The following is a 23,136-nucleotide window of genomic DNA, read 5'->3' as shown; positions in this document are numbered from 1 at the left end:
TCTATCATTGTGACCTAGGATATATCATTTCACTTTCTCATTCCCTTCTCCTCCCTCTCCCCCCCACCCATTTTCAGTTTATTCATCTATAAACTGAGGGAGTAAGGGATGACCCCTAAGACTGCCATTAGCTCTGACTCTAAGAACTTATCTCAGTTTGGTGGGCATAAGAAAAGTTTAGTGTATGAAGAAAAATGTAGCTTGATGTACTACTTGAATGTAGCTGTACTTTTAAGCCAATTCATTCAAGCCCATAAGAGTTCACTGTTCAATTTTCAGTATGATTATTTAGACCCCAGAAATTGGGGATCAACAAATCAGGACTTGGTTTATTGTTTTATTGACTGTTTGGATTTAAGAAAGTATTGGATTATACATAGTGTGTGTGTACATAGTTGGTAAACATTCACCAGCACATCTCTTTATTGCCTTATCAACTCTGCATGAGCCCAGTAGGAGTGCAGAAGAGGGCTCAGGGGTGACGTCATCACCAGACTGGAGGCTAATAATGATAATAGCTAGCATTATTATGGCTCTCCAGGGCTTGCTGAGTGTCTTTCATACATTCTCTCATATGAGCCTCATCGTCCCATGGTGTACATTGAGAAGTCATGCAAGAGAGATTGTCTGGGAAGTATCTGATGGGAAAGAAATGGAGAGATAACATGACAGAGGGAAAACAGGAATGAACGGGGTCTCCTTAAGGATTCTGATCCCTCAGTCACAGATCACCTCATACCACAGGGCAACTGACAGCTTCTCTAGGAATTAGTTTCCTTAGATGTAGAATGAATGAGTTGGGTTTAAGTAGCTCTAATAAATCTATGCTTCTGTGACACTGGATGACCTCTGAGAGCCTTTCCTAAATCTATGACGCTGGGATTTTAATTGACTTCTGTCTGTTCCACTGTAGCTGCTTGGGGCTATGACCCTATGCTAAGATCTCTTCTACATCCAAATCTGTAATAATGAGACCCTACTTGATCTTTAAGTCTCTGCTGGCTTGCTATCTATGTTACTATCACTTTAGACGACTTCTAAGGTCTCTTTTAGCTCTTGATTTATGACCATAGGATCCTGATAAAAAGGAAAGAGACAGTCTTATATTAAGAGTAAGAGATAACAGATAATGATCTAAATGCTACATCACTTTCCACATAATGTATAAAGATACTAATATGGCTTCTAGATCTCTAGATAACATGCTGTGAGGAACTATGGGAGATCATGGGCAAGAATTGCACTGAATGAGAAGGCACAGATGGTCAGAGAGCTGCTTGGTTGAATGCCAATCAGGGAGAAGGAAATGAACATTTATTAAGCACACACAATGTGTCAGGCACCGTGCTAAGAGCTTTGCAAATATCTCATTTGATACAACAATCTTGGGTGATGGGTGCTATTATCTCCATTTTACAATTGAGGAAACTGAGGCAGAACAGCTAGTAGTGTCTGAGGCTGAATTTGAACTCAAATTTTCCTAATTTCAGGCTCAAGGCTCTATTCACTGCTGTGGGTCTTTGGAAAGTATTGAAGGAGAAAAAGTAGGTAGGTCATACGGTAGTTAACATTTCTTTGGGTGTTTTTGGTTTAAGTATAGTTCATAGTCTTTTCCATTTTCTCGCTATCTTTTTGAGATTGATCAGTATTTTGTGTCTAGCTCAGATTTCTTCTATGTATCTGTTCAGATTCAACTATTCACTGATTTCATCTTGAGTCCATTTGCGACTTTATCACACAAAGAGGTTACAATCCAAATATCCCACTATCATTGCCAGTGAAAATAGATTAATATTACACACACACACACACACACACACACACACACACACACACACGCTGGTTTCACAGCAAATGTTTTCCTCTTTTAGGTTTCATCTGTAAATGTCATAAATGTTAGGAGAATCTGGCTTAGAGGTATATCTCATGCTATACTCTCATCAGGTTTCTTGGTTCCTAATACGCTTTTCCCCGTTTTGGGATGTGATGCTGCTGTTCTTCGTCATCTGTGAAAAGCCTTAGCAATGATCTCTAAATGAAGTATTTAAAATTGAGATTTGTGGGGATGGTAAAAGCCTGTTATGGGAATATAAAAGATCGCAATAGCTTCAATTTCTTTGCTGTTATCTACATCTCATTTTCCCCCTACAATGAAAAACTTTTGTTTTGTTTTTTAAACAAAGGAGGTTATAGCTGCTATTATTGCACTCAGAGGAAATTAGCTTCCTCTATCCATTCTTATATAATGGATAAGAGACTGGACTTAGCCAAAAGAATATCTTAGTTTAAATCCCACCTCAGGAATATAATGAGATCAACTCAATTTCTTTAACTTTTATTTGCTTCTTCAAGGAGAACTTGAAAACCTTTATTTGCAAATTCTCTAAGTTTTCTAGTTCTGTTGATAGTGAGACTCTAAATATGGAATTGGTTGAATTCCTCCAGTAGAGTATCAATTTATTAGTTGGTAAATATAATTGAGCAATTAACAGTAAGTAACAATTGTCATTGTCTCAGTGGATAGAGCACTAGACCTGGAGTAGGGAAAACTCGAGTTTAAATCTTGCTTCAGCCACTTATTAGCTATGTGACCTTAGGCCAATTACTTAACCTTTGTGCCTCGGTTTCCTAATTTGTAAAATAAGGATAAAACACCTAATTCTCATATTAAAGCACTTTGTGAACCTTAAAGTGCTATAAAGAGTTAACTGTTATTAAAATGTGATTCTTAGTAACTTCTTTCACTTTTTCTAAAGATCCTTCTTCTCTCCTTTCCTCCACCCCTTCCTTCCTTCCCTTCCCTCTTCTCTACCAACCTTCCTCTTTCTCTCCTTCCCTCCCCTTTCTTTCTATTTCACATAACCAAGAAATATATGCATCAACTGGCTCTACAGCTTTCTGCTGATGTAAACTTTAAACAGTCCTAGAAGTGGTTATTATCACCATTAATGATAAAAATCCATTTAATACATTTCAATACATATAAGTCATCACACAACCAGACAGTAACGTGCCCCATCCAGATCACTGGCAAGCTGGTAGCATTGACTCATACTCTTTCCACAAACAACTCTAAGGCTGTTTGTTACTTTTTCATGGCTTCTCCCACTTTGATAATAGACTTAGGTATGATACCTATCACCTGCAGGCATTTATCTTGACTTCACCTGGATAGAAATATTGTTGAGAGAAGAAAAGGAAACTGTTTTGATTGTTTGCACTGCTCTAAGCCTGCTTGAGCAAGACCAAACCTTCAATTCACTTCCACATTTCACTTTCTCTGCCTACCTCTGAAGCCCCAAGACACATCCCACTTTTCTAAATCTGTCCTTTCTTCTCACCACTTTCCCCACCCGTTTAGGACAGCCAGAGTTACCCCCAAGAAGGGGAGATATATAGGGAGTTGAGTCAGGAGAAAGCTGAATGCTCCTTTAGAATAGAGGTTCCTAACTTGGTGTATGCATACCGCCAACCGGGTAATGTTGTCAGAGGTAATTAACTTTTTAATTCTATTTCTTATGTGTATACCCATTGTCGACTTTAAAATATATTTCTCTTCACTCTGATTCAGGAATAAAGTTGACTGGAAGTCAAGGGCTAGGACTATTGAAAAAGGGTGGAAAAGGTCCAGAGAATAAAACACAGATTGTGCTATCTCCTGACAGATGATGGATTCAGGATGCAGAGGGAATATACATTTTGGACCTAGATGATATAGGAATCTGCTTTTGGCCAAAAAAGCATGTTCATTAAAAGGGTTTTGGTTTTTCTTGTTTCTGATTTGGGGAAAAAATGAGGGGGAGACAAATGCTTATTAATTGAAAAAAATTTTTTAAAGATTTTTTTTTAAAGGAAAATATCAGAACTCTTGCCATAGAATAAGTGAAGCTTGGAAAGCCAGGGGGTAAAAAGGGACCAAACAGAGGAGGAGACCGTTACTTTAGGGGTAGGGTAAATCTGTAAGTTAGAGGAAAATAAAATTCAAAAGAGAATGGTTTAACAACAACAAAAATTACCTAAATTTTTAAAGTAAAAGCAAATCAATCGCTGCTATTTGCATGTTTCTTTATCTATAAAATGGAAGGTAAAGTAGTCAGAGAGGAAGATTTGTAAGGTGCATTTAGACTCCAGATTTTAGAGTAGTGATGAGGCTGAAGGTGACAGAGTGAGGGTGTGCGAGGGGGTAGTTGAGGCTGGTGGTGGGTTAGAGGATACTCAAATGCCAAGGTTGGTTTTTTGGGTAAAATTTCATTTCTTCTCGGAGCTTCCTCCCTCCCGCCCCCCAGCCCCATTCCCCACTTCCCCAGTCCTTCAGTTTCTTCGCCCTCAACAGTAAGGCAGGTACAGATTTTGCTTTTCCTCCGATTCCCAGCGTTTAACTTCTATCCTATTACTGCTTAAAGCTATTGACTTGCTAACAGTGAAAGAAATGGAATAAATAACTTCCCTGTGCCCCGGAGCCAGCTCAAACCGGCTCATTACCCTAATTCCAAACCGATTGTTAAATATTCATCGTGAGCTTTTAAACCCGGAAACTAGCAAAAAGCTTCTAATTAAGGTTTTAGTTTGATTGCCTACTCTAAAGAGAGGGACGGAGAAATAAAGTAGACCAAACTTCAAAGTGAGTTCTGTATCCTTTTCCTTGTGAAGAATTGTTAAACTTTTGCCTGCCGACTCCTGCTCCCGCCTCTAAAAAGACAGATGTTCATCAAGCCCTTAGATCATGAGATATAAGGCTGGCAAATACTCAAACGTTTGAGTGGCTCTACTCCCTCCCAAGGCAAGTTTCCCTTCCTCTATTTTGCCTCTTCTCCCCTCCACCTAGCAGCCATAGGCTCGCTTTTTTTTTTTTTTCACCACTCCTCCTCTCCATCCCAGAGTCCCACCTCCCTCTGGTTCTCTCCTTCTCTAAAGCCCGGCTCCCCCAAGCTCCGCCCCACCTCACTCTTTTCCCCGCCTCTTCTGTGGCTCCGCCCCCGTCCTTGTAGCCCAGCCCCTTTTTTGGTCAGGAGTCTCTGAGCCCCTCCCCTCATCCGTAAGCCCCTCTTCTAAGTGGATATACGTCTCTCAGCTGTGGGTGGCCCGGAGCTCCGTCCCTCTTCCCCTCCTCTCCTGGTTCTCTCCTCTCCTCCTCCCTTCCTTGCAATCTAAAGTCTCGTTCTTATGTCCGGTAACTCTGCCTTTTCCTCTCAAGCCCCTCTTTACCTCTCCAGTAGCCCAGGTGATTCTCCCGTAGCTCCTCCCTTCCCTCCTACGGCCTTTCCTCCTTCTGGTAGTCTTTCCCCTCCCTCCTGTAGCCTGGAGAATACATCATCCCTCCCCTTCTGTAGCACTGCTCCTCCTTCCCGACTCAATCCCTGGGTCTTTTTAGCCTCGTCCCTCTCTCATTAGCCCCGCCCCTATTCCCATAACCGCCCCCCTCTTTCCGAAGCCCCACCCTCCCTCTGGAATGCCTGTCCTTTCCTTGGGTCTCCCGCAGCCTCACCCCTCCGTGTAGCCCCGCCCCTCTTTTCCTTTAGTTACACCCCTTTCTCTGGACTGACCTATCGTTTCCCCGAGTCTCCTGTATCCCCGCCCCTCTGTCGAAGTGGCTCCACCCCCCGGGGGACCGCTCCCCCCCCAAGGGTCTCAGGTGATGGTGCAGTCAAGATGGCGCTGGCGGCGGCGGCGGCGGCGGTGGTGGCGGCCTGAACTGGGATGAGCCAGTCCGCTATTTGGCGGTGGCGGTGGCAGCGACGGCAGCGACGGCAGCGGCCACTGGGGCCGCGGGGGCTGGGGCCGGGGCCTTGGGGCTCGTCTTAGGCCCGTCGCTGCTCTCCCGTGGGGCGCTCGGGACGGCCGGAGGGCAGACAAGGGAGCGAGCGCGGGTGCGAGGAGAGCGGCGGCGGCGGCGGCGGCGGCGGCAGCGGCTCTCCCCCTCGCCATGGCCGGACTTATCAAGAAACAGATCCTCAAGCACCTTTCCAGGTCAGTGCGGGGAGAGACCGGGAGGGGGTCCGGGGAGTCTGGAGGCGCTATATCCCTTCCTCACCCCCCATTACGGGGGGCGACTGCCCGGCGACGGCCCTCTAGGTAGTGACCGTGGCCTTGGAGTAAGGCCCCCGCTCTCTGTGTGGTTTATCCACCCCCTCCCCCCAGCGATCGTGGCCTCGGAATTAGGACTCCTCCTAACCCCCTACCCCCGGCACTGATGTCAGACCTCTCCTCCCACCTTGTGTCGGCGGTAGGGGGATGGGGTAGCGCAGAAGATGACCCTGGGGGATACTGGGAGCCTCCGTATCGCTAGCTGGTTTTCGCCTCTGGATGACACATTTTTGAGGAAGACGGAGATGAGTCCCAAGGAAAGCGGGGGTGAAGGGCCTTGCGAGCATTCATTCATTCATTCGTCCACAACCCTTCCCAGGCGCCTGCTAGGGTGCCAGGTACCCCACAAAGATCCGGGACCCGCTCCCGCGCCAGAAAGGGAGGGCTCGGCGCGGCGTCGGGGAGTCCCTGCTCTGCTCTTGTCTGGGATGTTTGTTGTCTTCTCCCATCCCTCCATCTCTTGGGCCCGGGCTTGTAGCTCCCTTAAAGTGAAGGGACTTCGTCCGGGGACCTCGGAGGTCCCTTTCAGCCTGCAGGGCTCCTGTGGTCCTAGCCAATGCCCTCATTAGCTGGGTCAACATCCTTCCCCGAACATCCTTGCGCTGATTGCCGAGCCACCTCTTCTGGGACCTTAATGGACTCTGAGTCAGAAATCAATGAATCCGTCAACAAGTATTTATTAAGGACCTTCTTTGTCTCATAAACTGAGTTTCATCTCCTTCCTTAGACATTTGCCGGCTGGGTGACCTTCCAGAAGTCATTTAACCTCTCAGGGCCTCAGAATTTCCTCATTTGTAAAATGGGGGGTGGAGTGGGAGATGGGAGTGGACTTCTGAGGTCCTTATTACCTCTAAATCTTATATAGTCTTTCAGTAAACAAGAAAGCAGTCAATAAACATTTGTTAAGCACTTATTACTTGCCATTAAGAGAGTTCATATTTTCTTTTTTTTTTGGGAGGGGAGTGGAAAGCAACATAGACACATAAATAATTGCCATTAGTACTGTATTCCCGTAGAACTCTATTATCAGGAATCTTAGAGGAGTCTCATTAAAGAGCCAGGGAATGGTTTTGTTACGTTTTGATATTAGGAGAATAGGAAGGGAGAGGAAGAGTGATACATTGAGAGGGAGGAGAGAAGGAAGTATGGGAAAAATAGAGGTCTATACAAACAAGGGGGAAGCAGGAGTGGATGACTCCTAACTCAGAAACACATCTGCACAATTGGATACAGAAATAGGTTTCACTAAAAAATACTGTGTGTCCCAAGGGAATACAAAGCAGTTGCTGGGATAGGGGGCATTAACTACTGAGGGGCTGACTCTGGAACTGAGAGTTTAAGGAAAGTAGGGGAGGGAGCAGTTAGTGTTATCCAGGTGTGCAAAGAGGGAAGATGAAGGTTTTCAGTGGGGCAACTGCAAGTTTAGCCATGTCATGCTTGTAATGGTCAATTGAAGGAACTGGGGATGTTTAGACAGAATGTGATAACCAGCTTCAAGTCACTGAAGAGGTTAGATTTGTCCTGCATGGGAACAGAACTAGGAGCTGGTGCAGAGACAGCCAGGGCTGCTGTTGCTTCTTTAATTTTTTTTGTTTACAGGTTTTTTTTTTTAATTATTATAACTTTTTATTGAGAGAATATATGCCTGGGCAATTTTTTACAACATTGTTCCTTGCAATCGCTTCTGTTCTGACTTTTCCCTTCCCTCCCTCCATCCCCCTCCCCTAGATGGCAAGCAGTCTTATACATGTTAAATATGTTATAGTATATCCTAGATACAATGTATGTGTGCAGAGCCGAACAGTTCTCTTGTTACACAGGGAGAATTGGATTCAGAAGGTAAAAATAACCCGGGAAAAAAAACAAAAATGCGAACAGTTTACATTCATTTCCCAGTGTTCTTTCTTTGGGTGTAGCTGCTTCTGTCCATCATGGATCAATTGGAACTGAGTTATATCTCCTCTTTGTCAAAGAAATCCACTTCAATCAGAATACATCCTTATACAGTATCGTTGTTGTATATAATGATCTCCTGGTTCTGCTCATTTTACTCAGCATCAGTTCATGTAAGTCTCTCCAGGCCTCTCTGAAATCATCCTGCTGGTCATTTCTTACAGAACAATAATATTCCATAACATTCATATACCACAATTTACCCAATCATTCTCCAACCGATGGGCATCCACTCAGTTTCCAGTTTCTAGTCACTGCAAAGAGGGCCCCCACAAACATTTTGGCACATACAGGTCCCTTTCCCTTCTTTAGTATCTCTTTGGGATATAAGCCCAGTAGTAGCACTGCTGGATCAAAGGGTATGCACAGCTTGATAACTTTTTGGACATAATTCCAGATTGCTCTCCAGAATGGTTGGATTCGTTCACAACTCCACCAACAATGCATCAGTGTCAGCCAGGGCTTCTTAAGGAAAAAAATTGGGTAGTAGAGCTGTCCAAAAGGGAGATGGCCATCACAGAGCCAGAGAGGCTTTTCTCTCATCAAACGTACAGGCCTCGTTGACTACTTCTCTGGGAAGGGGATCCTGTAAAGAGAATCGCTTTTTAGGTATTCTTTGTCCTAAAAGGCTATTGCGGTCCTCTACAATTTGAAAACTGTTTCTTTGAGTTTGTATTGCCACTTTGCCTTTTACTATTCATGTGTCTTTAGGCAAATCACTTCCTGGATCTAAGCCTCAATTTCCTGTTTTGTTAAAGGAAAAGGAAGGCTGAATTAGGTGACTGCTGAGTTCCTTTTTTCATTTCTAAATCCTATGATCAATGACCTTGTCCCACTGATTTGTTTTTCCATGTCACTGAAGTTGCTTTGGTTTGATGTAGTTTTTGAAGGCTCTTTACTATACCTGCCACGTTGTGCCCTCCACTCCCCTTAGAAAGGGTTCCTTAATTACAGTCTCTTGGAGATGGGGCCATGATTTCCTACAAGCAGTAGCTTGGAATGTTTTCCTGGTCAGATGTTTACTATTGTTATTAACTAAGCAAACTCCTCATTAAACTTCAGTTTTCCAATATGCATTCATTTAATGGGTGTGTTTATTTCCACAACCAGATTTGTGGTAAGTAAATAACCAGAGACATCAAGATGCCCTTGATTCTGAATTCATTCTTTTGTAAGAAAGAGTTTCTAAAAGCCCAGGGCCTAAATTCTGGATATTGGCATCTATGGTGATAAACTTTAAGAGTCGTCATTCTTTCCATTTCATAATGTGGTCATAGTCAAGAATGACTCAGGCAAGCTGGCAATTTATTTCTTGCTTAGCTTCCCCATATTTGTCTCTTAGGTCAAAGGAGTGCTGAATAACCTTGTTCCAAGAAGTTACTCAGAAGCTTCTCATTGAGTTTTATTAGAGCAAGTCTCTTGCTTCTCTTTCCATTTATTTATCTACTGACAAGTTAATCCTTCAAATGGAAATCTGTCAAGCCTATCATTCAAATTAATCTTTCATAAAGGCAAACACAATCATGTATACATATAATAAAAATTTTTAACTATAATAGAACTTGGTTAGCAGTTTAAGAAAAATTTAAATTCACAAATCTAAAATGAGCAAATTTTTGAAGAGTTAAAAGGAAGGGCAGTAACAGCTACATAGCTCAAAGATCTTATAGTCAAATGCAAAATCAAATAAGACTGTACGGTATTGTACTTATAGAACAAATATATATACACATATATATATAGATCAATTTCTTTCTAACATGAAGATTTAGAGTATTATACATTTTAAAAAGGTGTAAATAGTCCAGAACCCATTGCAGATTTTCTTGTTGAAAAGGTTAACTTTTACTAAACTGAGGTTTTGTTTTTCTTTGAAATCCATAAAGTCTGATTTAAATCAGATGTCCCTGCCACACATTCCAGTACAAAGGTAGTGATTGTTTTGGCAAAGTAAGGCAACTACCACGTGTTCAGGATTGAACCCTGGGGTTACTTTTTAACCTGTGTTATCTCTAAAAGTTCTGTCATGATTTGTAATGAGTTTCTGAAATTGAAAATTTTCCCTCATTTAAGTTGTTTACATGATTTATTGGCCCTACTATCCTTCCTACCATCTATTAAATACTTCTTGTAATCTGATAGCTGTATGTACCTACAATAGGAGCACTTAGTCTGGTCTGTTTTGATAATAAAAACTGAAGTGGCACCTTAGTGGCAGGGTGAATTAGAGAATTGGACCGAAAGTTGTTTAGTCATTTTAGTTATGTCCAACTCTTCCTGACCTGATTTGGGGTACTCTTGGCAGAGATACTAATATGTTTACCATTTCTTTCTCCAGCTCATTTCAGATGAGGAACTGAGACAAACGAGTCCAGGGTCACCCAGCTAGTAAATGAGGCTGGATTTGTACTTAGGTCTCCTGAGTCCAGGCCTGATCCTATATCCATTTAGCCTGCTCTTGACTGAGCGACTGGAGGTCATATCCTGCTTCAAGTACTTACTAAGCTACAAGACCCTAGGTAAATCACTCTAACCTTTGTGCCTCCTGTTTAAAATGGGTCCAATACTTGCGCCTACCCCACAGGATCATTGTGAGAATAAAAAGAGATCACATATCTAAAGTGTTTTGTAACTATTATAGTGCTATATAAATTCTGGTTGTTATAATGGCTGTTGTAATTATTATAATTGTTATGTTCATAGAAGTTGAGAGGTATAAAGAAAATAAAAGATAATTTTTGGTATCATTAACTCCTTTGGAAGTCTAGTGAAGTCCATGATCCCCTTCTTAGACTAATACTTTTAAATGCCCATGACAGAATACAAAAGACTTTGAAGAAAAGCAGTTATATTGAAATCAAGATAAAATGTTTTTTCCCATCCAAACTTACAGATTCTGAAGTCCATTCATATACACCAGGTTAAGAACTCTTGTTCAAAAAAACCAAAACAAACAAAAAAGAAACCCAATCAAAAAAAAAAAAAAAAACCCAAAAAACAACCCAACAAAAAACTCTAAAACAAAGCAAAAAAAGAATGTTTTGGTTTAACTCTCTTAAAGACTTATCTAATGATGTCAATCCAGTGTTTCAGAGTATAGTTTATCAAGGTAGACCCTAGAAATACAAATCTCTTTACAACATTTGTCCAATAGGGATTGATAACCTGGAGCATGCATACCAAAGGTTACATGTGAAATGATTTGTAGGCCTATGAGTTAAGGATCAATAGCTCCTAGAAATAAGGTGCATCTAAGGGCCTACACTCCCCCACCTTCTACACATAAAAGGACCTTAATCTAAGTGGTGCTGAAGGACAATGCCCATATTGGTTGGGGTTGGAAGAGAAGCCATCACTTGGGAGATGGCCGAAAGAGGCAGTGCCTGATGAATATTTTAAATCTGTGCCAAGCTAATTAAGTAACATGAAACTATGGACCTCTAATTTACTTAAGCTCTGCATAATTTGTATCCAAGATGCCATCATTCCCAAACGAAAATGCTTCTTAGGATTTTCCATCTAGATGCAGAAGAGACCTTGGAAATTATTTATTACAATCCCCTTCTTTTCAATTTTAGGAAACTGAAGCTGAGAGAGCCTACTTAATATTACTTGCCCAAGGTGACACCATTTGTAGGTGACTGAGCCAAGATTTGAATGCTGGAAGCTGGTTTCAAATCCAGTGCCCTTCCCTCCATTTCCCATCCCCAGCACCCTTGTGCTCTATGCTGACTAAGGTGAGGTGATTAAAAACAGATGCACCTACTTCCCTTGGCCAGTGGGCATTAACATGTTGCCTAACAAATAGGGATGGGAACTCAGGGAAGCTATTTGGTAACTTCTCAGATACTGCCTATTTTGTCAGAGCAGCATGAAAAGTACCAAGGAAAAATGTACTTATTTCAGGCTTACTGCCCTCCCTGGTGGCTTACCGTACCATCTGGCTTGCTCTCTTCTATCACCGACTCCCTCAATTCCTGCCCTGCTAGTTCCCAACTCAGATTATCTCTCAATATCCTGTTCTTGCTCTGGAATTGCTTTTTTGGAAAAAGTCACAAAACTGTACCCTTGCACTATTATTGTGTACATTGTATCCTAGAGGCAAGGAGATCGCATCATTCTCTGTGTCCTTGACTTTTGTCACCTTCATTCCATCTTATTCTCCCATCTATTTATTGGTTTCTCCTCTGCCTGTGTATTGGCTATTGGATTGAGGTGCTGTCATAGTTTTCCTGGTAGAAATGGGGGGTTGTGGTGAAAGGATGGCTTGTTAGGGTAACATGGTACCTTTCAGTTCTTGTGAGTGAGCCTTCTCAGTGGGACAGAGAAGGGGCCTTTATTGACTCAAAAGGTGCTTTTGGGAACTTTTTTTGTCATTCACAGTCTTGGAAGAATTGGTTTGTTGACATTAGGACAATGGAAATTAACTCATGCTTATTTTAAGGACTCTTCCCAAAATCCTATCAGGCTCTAGATAATGTAGTCACTGTCCAAATAAAGGGCAGGTAGAGCTAATGGGAATGGGAAGTGAAACCCCTAGCTGGAGGATATGTTGAATCCTGCTGAAGATCAGTATTGTAAGGAAAGGACTTGGCAGGGAAAGTGAGAATTAGGAACCATCCCCTAAAGTAAGAAAGCTTCTCACTCATCCTATTACTAAATCTTCCTTCCCCTCCCTTCCCTTCCTCCCCCATTTCCTTTTCTCTGGGTTTAAGCCTTTTACCACTTAGGTATTAGGGAGGTTTTTAGAAGTTGTTGTTGAGGGTGTGGTTCAGTGGAATCCGTCTGGGGAGCTTACCTGTGACTAGTTTGGAGATGTGGACAGTTTTCCCTTTTTAGGTAGTAATTAGATGGGGAATTGTACATACCCATTGCACCAGGTTCTGTGATGAGGTAAGGAGAGGGGTGAAAATTTTAAAAGAATTGAGTTTGGCACATTGGACCTGTGCTCACTCCCCACTGCACCCTACCCCATGCTTTGGCCTTTGTATGGCAACTAGATCTCACTTTTTGGCTCTTGAAATGGCTCAGCCTTTAGCTAGCTATAGACCCTTTGCCACAGTTACCATAAAGCTGTAGTCAGATCAACTGGTGAAATTTGAGTGTGAGATCTGAACAGTCTGAGCAGATAGGGCTTTTGTTTCAAACAAGTTCTCTGAGGAGAGGAAAGGGCCATAATGCTTTGGGCCTGTGATAGCCTCATGAGCTGCTGGGAAGCACCTTGTGGGATTGGGCATCAAGAAGACCTGTTTATTTATTTTTATTATTTTTAAAAATAATAATGGCTTTTCAAAACACATACAAAGATAGTTTTCAATATTAATCTTCACAAACCCTTGTGTTCCAAATTTCTCTCTCTCTCTCTTACTGCTTCCTTCTCCTAGACAAGTAATCCAATAAATGTTAAAACATTTGTAATTCTTCTGAACATTTTCCCATATTTTTCATGCTGCACAAGAAAAATCAGATCAAAAGGAAAAAAAAAAACACAAGAAAGAAAAACAAACAAACCAACAAAAACAACAATAGGTGAAAATACTATGCTTTGATCCACATTCAGTCTCCATACTTCTCTCTCTGGATGCAGATGATGCTGTCTATCACAAGTCTATTGACATTGCTTTGAATCAACTCATTGTTGAAAACAGCCAAGTTGTCATAGTTGATCATCACATAATCTTTTTTTCCCTCTTTTCCTTAGCTTTATTTTTTAAATTAAAGCTTTTTATTTTCAAAACACGTACATAGATATTTTTCAACATTCATTCACCTTTGCAAAACCCTTGTGTTTCAATTTTTTTCTCCCTCTCTTCTCCTCTACTCTCTTTCCTACAAATAATTAATCTACTATATGTTCTTCTATACATGTACAGTTCTTCTATACATATTTCCACAATTATCTTTGCTACACAAGAAAAATCAAAAAAGAAAAAAATGAGAAAGAAAACAAAAATGCAAGCAAACAACAACAAAAAAAGTGAAAATATTGTGATTCACACTCAGTTTCCACAGTCCTGTTTTGGGTGTAGATGGCTCTCTCCATTACAAGACCATTGGAACTGGCCTGAATCACTTTGCTGTTGAAAAGAGCCATGTTCATCAGAATGGATCATTGTATAATCTTGCTATTGCCTTGTGCAGTGTTCTCTTGGTTCTGGTCACTTCAGGTGGATCTCTACAGGTCTCTCTGAAATCATCCTGCTGTTGTTTCTTACAGAACAGTAACATTCCACAATATTCATATACCATAACTTATTTAGCCATTCTACATCTGATGGGCATGTACTCTGTTTCCAGTTTCTTGCCACTACAAAAAGGGCTGCCACAAACACTTTTGCACATGTGGGTCCTTTTCCCTTCTTTATGATCTCTTTGGGATACAGACCCAGAAGAGAGACTGCTGGATCAGTATGTACAGTTTTATAGTTCTTTGGACATAATTCCAAATTGCTCTCTAGAATGGTTGTATCAGTTCACAACTCCACCAACAATGTATTAGTGGAAGACTTTAGTTTAAACCCTGACCTTGCTAGATGTTCTTGAGGAAGACCCTTGACTTCTCTCAGCTTTAAATTCCTCATCTATAAAATGGAGATGATAGTAACTTGTATGTCACAAGGTTGTTGGGAAGATCACATGATGTCAGATATATAAAGTCTCCAGGCTGCACTTCTTTCCAAGGCCTGCTCCCTTGTGTCTCTGCACAGGTATCCTCTTTTCTGTCTTCCTATGCTCCCAAGGTCATTTCCTTTTATCTGTCTTCTTTCCTCATTGGAATAGGAGTCCCTTGAAGACAAGAGTATCTTTCTTCTTGAAGTTGAATTCCCAGCACTTTGCCTAATGTTGGGACAGAGAAAGTGCTTGAGAAATGCTGGTTGATTTAACTTGTTGACTTTGCCAGCCTCAAAGTACCATATCAATATATGGATGCTATATTGGATTTTGAGTTGGAAGACCGGTGTTCAAACCTGGGGCTGGAATAATAGCAGGAATTGGGAAAAAGAACTGTAAATCAGAGGTATGCTTAAAATCCAATGTGATCAAATGGCAATTTCATGATAGAAAATTAAAGGATATCTGTCAAAATCTGGTGAACTTAGGGTTGATTCATGTTTAAAGCAAGTAATTGCAGCAAAAGGATATTACATATTAAGTTTTTTTTTGATGTGTTAAAATTACAAGATTTATTGTATAAGGCAATACATTTAATTATTTCTTTTGTTTACATCAATTTGCACACTAATATTAATATATTTTGAGTTGGTTTCCTTCTTTTTGCTACCATTAACATTTTACTAATTCACAACCTTATTAATAGTTTTACCACTTGTCTGCTATGTTGAAAGACCCGTCTGTCTTTGTGCTTCTTGTTTCTGAGATCTCTGAACTATCGTTCATTGTTGCCCAAGTAATCTTTTTAATACAGGAAGGGTCTAAGAGCAGGAGGGAGGTAGAGAGGAGAAGGAAGAACATGTGTGATTAAATTGCTGTCCTGATTTAAAAAAAAAAAAAAACTGGTGGTTTTAATTGCTAAATTCTTAATGTCATTCAGCCTCCTCCATGGCCTGCTTCCAGTCTTCATTTGAGAGGCTTAAGCTACCTTTCTGCACTAAGTTTTCGGTGCTGGAACCCTTTTTTCGCCCCGATCTCTTTCTGAGTTTTCTCTCTTCCATGCACAGTCGTCCCCAGGTATGGAAAAGGCTTCCTCTCAATCTTTTGCAGAAATCTTGTGGTTCCTTCAAGGTCCATCTGACCTCTTCCTTGAGGCTCTCCCTTATCTGATTTGCCCTGCCTTCAGTTAGAAGTAATTTCTTCCTCCAAGGCTCTTATTTGATCACTTCTATGTAAATCTCTCATTCTAACTTTTTTTTTGGTACTGTCCCTGTGTATTCATAAATATAGATAACCCCTTCTGAGAAAATTCTCCTATATAGGTTAGCTCCTGTTCTGTACCTTAAAGTCTTAATATGTACTAGGTGTTGAGAGGTTAAATGACCTGCCCAGAGTCATCCAGCATAGAGAGAAGCAGAAATTGAATCTAGATCTTCTTATGTCCATGACTGGATCTTTATTACATACTACATTGGCTCAGTTCTAATTTACCTTGTATTCAGAGTGATTGTGGATCCATCTCATTCTCCCACTAGCCTAGAATTTCGTGAGGACTGGATTCTTTTTTTCTTTTTTATCCTGAGTGTCTAGCACATAGTAGGTGTCTCTTGCTGTCAGGGTAATCTTTGCCACTTTTGCATTTGGTGAGAATACAGTAAATGTTTCTTAAATTGAATCTTTCTTTCCATAGAATTGGTCTTTGATTGTTTCTCAAGTGCTAAGTATGTGCCAGGCACTGTGCTAGGTTCTGGAGACAGAAAACAGGGCCTGCTCCTACAGAGAAACAATACTCAGAAAATCAAACTCTCCCTGCTAGCATTATATGTATGTGTGTCTTATTTGGTGGCAAGGAGATCAAATGAGAGGCAGAAAACCAGGAAATGTAATGTCAGGGTAATTCCAGGAGTAAGAGCAGGGATCACTGACATGTGGACTGAACTCCCAGAATGAATAAGGGGTAGTTTGGATCTTAGAGTCCTGTATAACTGCGGGGTCAGGGGTGGGGTGGGGGGGCGGAGTGGAAGAAGAGAAAAAGAGAGAGACAAAGAGAGACAGAGAGATAGAGACAGAGATAGAGACAGACAGAGGGAGAGGGAGGGAGAGGCAGGGAGGGGAGGGGAAAAATGTACAATACAAAATTGGGATAAACTGCATTGTAATTTGAATGAAGCATTTTAAATAGTTAAAAATATATTAATTTGCATTAATATTAGTTTAACCAGAGTTGTATATGATCACGTAAGGTATATTTTATAACATTTATGTAACATTTTAAAATTTGCAAAACCTGTGCTTCTGTCTGTCTCTTGCTCTCCTCAATAATATTTTATTTTTCCAAATACTTGTAAAGATAATTTTCAACATTCACTTTTGTAAGACTTTGCGTTCCAAAATTTTCTCCCTCACTCCCTTATCTTCCCCCTCTCCAAGACAGCAAGTAATCTGATAGAGGTTAAATATGTGCAAAATGTGTGTGTGTGTGTGTGTGTGTGTGTGTGTATGTGTGTGTGTTACACGCACACATACACGTACACCCATATTGATTGAACCCACAAAAGCTTTAAAACAAAGATTTGGCAGGGTATATATGCACCTTCTGAATTACTGCTGACTTCTGATGTAAAGTGTGTGTGTGTGTGTGTGTGTGTGTGTGTGTGTGTGTGTATATTTATGCATATATATAATTATGCATAATACAATCTATCTTACCAAAGATAAATCTCTTAATGTCAGAAACATGGTTTTACATATGATTTATATAGACATAATATTAAAAAGTAGCTGAGCGAATGGCTTAGGGGAAGAAGCAGGTCATTTTCAATAGCATGTTACTTTTGGAATATTTTGTATGATAATTATTTTTGTTTATGAACATTGTCTTTATGCCTCTGTGTGTATCATACTATATTGAAAACAAATTTTAAATTAATTTTTAAAATGCTAAATGGTATAACCAGAAATTATATCACAGTATTTTTGCTACCATTTTTAAGGACATTAAAAAATGGAACTGTGGCTTATTGAGAATATTTCTTTTTAATGAAAAGTTATTAATAGATGCTAATTTCCGTTTTTTAGTGTCAGAGAATCACTAAAGAATTCATGACATTCTTTTAAAAATACCAAGTGCAGGTGTTACTCATTTAATTCAGGAGATGTTTCTCCAATAGATGCTATAGAAATTCAGTTATGTTTTAAGTGTACTCTTTAAAAAATTGAGTTTGTATTTGTATTTATTTATATTTTTGATTCCAAATTCTTTCCCTCCTCCTGCTTCTCCCCCATCCATTGAGAAGACAAGAAATATGATACCCATTTTTCATATGAAATCATACAAAATATAGTTAACTATATTGCCAAAAATAAATGAATGAATGTATATATCAGGAAAAATAATGAAAGGGAAGAAAATAAACTTCAGACTGCACTTAGAGCTCATCAGTTTTCTATATGGAATTGGATAGTTTTTTTTTTTTTTATCAAATCCTTTGAAATTATCTTAGATCATCATTATAATCCAAATATAGCTAAGACATTCACAGTTGATCTTTATATGTATTGTTGTCACTGTATACAGTGTTTTCTTGGTTCTGCTCATTTCATTTCATGTAAATCCAGGTTTTTCTAAAATCACTCTGCTTGTCATTTCTTGTAACACAGTACTATTCCATAACAGTCATAAACCATAAGTTGCTTAGCACCCTCTCAGTTTCTAATTCTTTGCTAATAGACTTGTTCATTTTAAAGGACTACTGGGATAAACCCTTATGTAAATGGAATATTCCCATATACTTTATTGATTTCATAAGTTTGCATATTGAATTTTCTTAGAGGTGCATGCTATTTGGACTCTTCCCTCTTTCTTCCATTTCTCCCTTTCTTCCTCCCTTCTTCTCCTTTTGTAACTGCTTTCACGACAACTATTTCAAGAGGGGTCCCAGCCCAGGTCTTCTCTTCCTATTCCATGCCTCTCTTTCCTCATTCCTTAACTTTTTTGCATCTTTCCTTTTTCTCTTTGCCAGCCACATTGCCTCCATATGAATATCCCCTTCTTTCTCCTTTTCCCTTTTATGTGTTTTCTTTCTCTCAGGGTCACTCAGCCAATGTTTGAAGTGGCTTTTGAATTCATATCATCCTATAGTGGTACAGTCTACCTATATGGAATCTCCATATTATTCCCCCCTGGAGAAACACATCTCTTAAGTTCAGGAATTCTAAGTTTCAGTGGGTCAAAGTGATCAGATATCCAAACAAAGTTTGGAATTAACAGAATTAACCCCTAATTGTCTAAAGAGGAATAAACTCATCCAAGTCAGAAACAATAGATCAAAGTAAGGACTGTTTCATTTTAGTATTTTCATGGTCCATAGTAAACATTTAATAAATACTTCATTTGTAGGCTAAATCCAGACTTTAATCTTTTTTTTTTTTTTTTTTAAAGTAGGTACTCTTTGACGCTAGCATTTCATTGGAAAATGTATCTCCTAATGTGGAAATTTCCATTGTTGCAAATGGCAAACTTCTTTGTCCTTTCTAGCTCCACTGGTATCTGGGGCCCTGAGGTCCAGAGTCATGTGCCCATACATGCCCAGCTAGTGCATGTCAAAGACAGGACTTGAATTCAGGGGTTTGTCACTCTGATGCTGTCTTCTGTTGACTACACACTGCCTCAAGATTGTCAAAGAATATATCTCAATCTCATTTCTGCACAACTTTTGATGGAGTGATTATTTGTAACTCCCAGTTTTTCTTAAAGGTCACAAAGGATTTTGAAATCAGTATAGTATTGGATTTTAAGTTGGGAAACTTGTGTCTCAATCTTGGACAAGGCCCTTCTTTTCTGTGTGGCTCAGTTTTTGATAAAAAAAAAAAACACTAGAACTCAATTTTGCCACTAGTCAACTAATTGAGCTGTTTGGTGATAATTAGCAGATCGCATCTTCTGTTTGTATGAATTTGTAATCAACGGTTCCTCATTGATTCACACTAGTTGAAATTCTTCCTTTTTTCTCTCAAAGCTCAGCTCAGGTTATCTCCTTTGACCATTTCCCTTCCTTCTTCCTTAGTAAGAAGTGATTCTCCCTCTCACTTTAATTTTCTGTTTTGGTCTCTGCTATGAATACATCTCCTATGAGTTGTCTTTGCTAGATTAAGGGCTAAGACTTTCTCTTTTATCCTTCTTTCCATCCTCCACTTCCTTGGTGCCCTTCCCCGCCCCCTTCTCCCCCCCCTCCCCCCCAATCTTTGTTATCCATCTAGATTACTAGGCATTAAATAACTAAGTAGGGGTTAGTTTGGTGTAGTGGGAACAATACTAGGCTAGGAGTCATTTTAGGATCTCATTTCTGACACTCAGCTTTGTGACACTGACCAAGGTACTTATCTTCAGTTTGATCATCTTTTAAATGGGAATACTATGATAACAACAATATTGTTGATGCTACTTATGCCACAGGGCTGTTGTGAGGAATGTTGCAAACACTTTGTAATTGTAACTTATTATCATCATCTTTAAGTTTTCTGTGTGTGTGTGTGTGTGTGTGTGTGTGTGTGTGTGTGTGTGTGTGAGAGAGAGAGAGAGAGAGAGAGAGAGAAGAGAGAGAGAGAGAGAGAGAGAGAATATTTTTAAGGTTACATTAGGTGAAGAAAAATGATGAAAGCTGTTGCTCTACAAATCCTAGTAATACCAAATTGGCTCCTATAGTTTTGTGCTTTTAATTTTTCAAATTTCTTTTGATAAAGTGACAGGGTTTTTTAAAAAGGTGATTATTGTATTTGATACCAAAGGTTTTCACACCAGTTATTTATTTAGTTGGGGTTATATGTATAATGTCCATTTTCATATTTTTCTTTTGTGAAAATTGCTACCCTCCATTTAGCACTAATAGTAAGAATTTCCTTATACTGACATCTTCTAATTATGGAATAAATCCATTTTGTCAAAGTGAGTAATGCATTTCTATAAATGAAAGACTGCTTTCCCTTTGCTATATGAAATCGCAGCTTACTTCTTTTTTTCTTTTTCTTTTAAAAATTGATCCTCCTTATCTCACTCTGGTTAGATATGCAGGGGCCACTAACAGCCCAATATCCCTTTGATTAGCATGAAAACTTTGATCTATTGTTTCTGACTTGGATGAGTTTATTCCTCTTTAGACAATTAGGGGCTGATTCTGTTAATTCCAAACTTTGTTTGGATATCTGATCACTTTGACCTACTGAAACTTAGAACTCCTGAACTTAAGAGATGTGCCAGACAGAGATTAGTTTCTCCAGGGGGGAATAATTTCCTATATGTTGATTTGATAATTTTTGATGAAGGATGAGTAATTCATGTCACCTAAACATTTATTAATCAATATTATTAATATATTAATAAGTGGGTGTGTAAATAAATAAAAGAAAACATTTATTAAATGACACACTGTTACATTCTGGGAATACAAAGAAAAACTTAAGACAGTTCTTGATCTCAAGGAGCTTGAGATGTAATGGGGGAGACAACATACAGATATCTATGTATAAACAGGATCTGTATAGAATTAATGGGAGATAATCACCACAAGAAAGGAACTAGAATTATGAGAAAGTCAGGAAATACTTTCTGTGGAAAAAAAAATATATATGTGTGTGTGTATATATATATATTTAGGACTTGAAGGAAGCTGGGAAGTAGGGGTGGGGAGAGAATGAATTTCAAACATGTGCAAAAATGCCTAGAGGTATTGTGTCTCTTTTGAGGAACAGCAAGTATGTGGGAAAGAAAACTGGAAAGATGGAAATAAGGGTAGAGTATGAAGAGCTTTAAATGCCAGACAGAGGATTTTGTGTTTAATCTTGGAGATGATAGGCATCCCCTCAAGTTTGAAGTGGGGCTGTGTGTGATACACTTAATAACTAACTCTTGGGACAGTTGCTTGGAGGATGGGCTGAAGTCAATAGAGACAAGTGGCAGGGACATCAACTAGCAGGCATTCTAATAACCCAGGGAGGAAGAGAGGAGGGGCCTACAAAAAGGTGTTGTGTCTGTCAGAGGAGAGGAGATTCATATGAAATATTTAATGAAAGTAAAAGCAACAGATTGCCTATGGGGGTGAGAGAGAGTGAGAAGTTAACACCTAAGTTGTGAGCCTGGAAAGCAGAGAGAATCGAGTAGTTAGGAAGATAGGAAGAAGGCAGGGTTTATTGGAAAAAGTTTCTGAGTTTTGTCTTGGATACGTTGAGGTAAAAATGTTTGCTGGACATCTAGTTTGAGATATCCAATATGGAGGAGGGAGAGGAATAAGCATTTTAATAGCCAGTACCTCTTAGGTACTTAATAAGTGCTTTGATATAGTTAATTGGAAATGGGAGACTGGACGTCAGCAAAGAGATTGGGGCTGGATAAGTAGATTGGAGAATCATCCACATAGAGGTGATCATTGAGTTCATGGGGGCAGATCAGATCACTAAATGAAATGGAGGGAAATAGAAGGAAAAGTGAAGAGGACCTACAAGACCTCTGAAAGAGGGAGGGTATGACCTGGATTAAGATCCAGCAAAAAGGAGACTGAGAAGGAACAGTCAGGTAGGAGAACCAGGAGAGTTTTCCAAAAAAAAAAAAAAAAAAGCTACTTTATATTAAATAAGAGAGAGTGATACACAATGTCAGGAGTACAGAGGGTTTAGGAAAAATGAGGATTGAGAGAAGGCTGTTGGATTGGGCAGTAAAGAGATTGTTGATCACTTTGGAAAAAGCTGTTTCAAGGGAATGATGAGGTTGAAAGTCAAATTGCAGGCAGTTAAGAGAGTATAAAAGGCAAGAGAGTTGAGGCTCCACTTGTATACAAGGGACTGTCCAAAACTGCTAATGGAGATGTAGTGGTAGGCGTAATATATAATATATTCTGATTTTACTGAATTAGAAAAAAAATAAACCTTTGCCTCTGCTGTCCAGATATTTGAGTTAAAAATGTTTTTTCAGAATGATTTGGAAGAACCGGTGTGGGGCTTTGTTCTATAGAGCTGGTCTTTCAGCCAAAAAGATTGGATTTATGCCCTGACTCTGGCATGGCTTGGCTGGGTTGTCTGGAGCCTTTTGATGATCTAGGTAACCCTCAAAGACTCCAAGTCATAGAAAAGGTGTTGACCTGCACTGATGGGAACAGTTTTCTTATCTGGATGTGCTCCATATGTTAAAATCCCAGGTTCAGGCTCAGTTTCTGTCCTGGCTGATAATTTTTTTTTTTCTTTCTCTCTCTAAATCACTTTGAGTAGAGTAGAATGGGTGAAACTTGTGGGAAGTCACATTGAGGCAAAAAAAAACCAGTTCTTACCAGGAGAATGGGCCACTGAGGGAAAATTCCAGTCTCTGCTGTGGATTGGTTAGAGTGAGAATTCTAGTTTAGAGGATGATCTCCTCAAACAGCCTCCCAAGTGTTTTCTTGCTAATTCTGACCTCTGTTTTCCTACAGTGGCTTCTGGATTGATTTCCAGAATCACTTTCTC

The 23,136-nt window shown here is 39.8% G+C and overlaps 1 protein-coding gene and 1 long non-coding RNA gene across 4 annotated transcripts in view; one reads left to right on the top strand and one right to left on the bottom strand.

Moving 5' to 3' along the window:
- Positions 1-326: 326 nt before the first annotated feature.
- LOC127564854 (uncharacterized) lies at positions 327-5,592 on the bottom strand. 2 transcript variants are annotated; one of them, XR_007954373.1, is made up of 2 exons: positions 4,579-5,592; positions 327-638 (listed from the first exon to the last, which is right to left on the bottom strand). It is a non-coding gene; the product is annotated as an uncharacterized LOC127564854 (long non-coding RNA). The 2 variants fall into 2 exon arrangements; XR_007954372.1 differs by having other exon boundaries at positions 5,206-5,592.
- A 64-nt stretch (positions 5,593-5,656) lies between these two features.
- The window catches only part of BLTP3B (bridge-like lipid transfer protein family member 3B), a 76,539-nt gene continuing 59,059 nt past the window's right edge, over positions 5,657-23,136 (top strand). Inside the window, exon 1 of one of the 2 annotated variants that reach the window (XM_052001645.1) lies at positions 5,657-5,967. In XM_052001645.1, the coding sequence (XP_051857605.1) occupies positions 5,924-5,967 (44 nt within the window). In that variant the 5' untranslated portion in view covers positions 5,657-5,923. The remainder of the gene's footprint in view (positions 5,968-23,136) is intronic. The other variant, XM_052001644.1, reaches the window with a different exon arrangement.

The sequence above is a fragment of the Antechinus flavipes genome, chromosome 5 (assembly GCF_016432865.1).
Source record: "Antechinus flavipes isolate AdamAnt ecotype Samford, QLD, Australia chromosome 5, AdamAnt_v2, whole genome shotgun sequence".
Taxonomy (NCBI): domain Eukaryota; kingdom Metazoa; phylum Chordata; class Mammalia; order Dasyuromorphia; family Dasyuridae; genus Antechinus; species Antechinus flavipes.
This window is presented reverse-complemented; position numbering and strand designations above follow the sequence as displayed.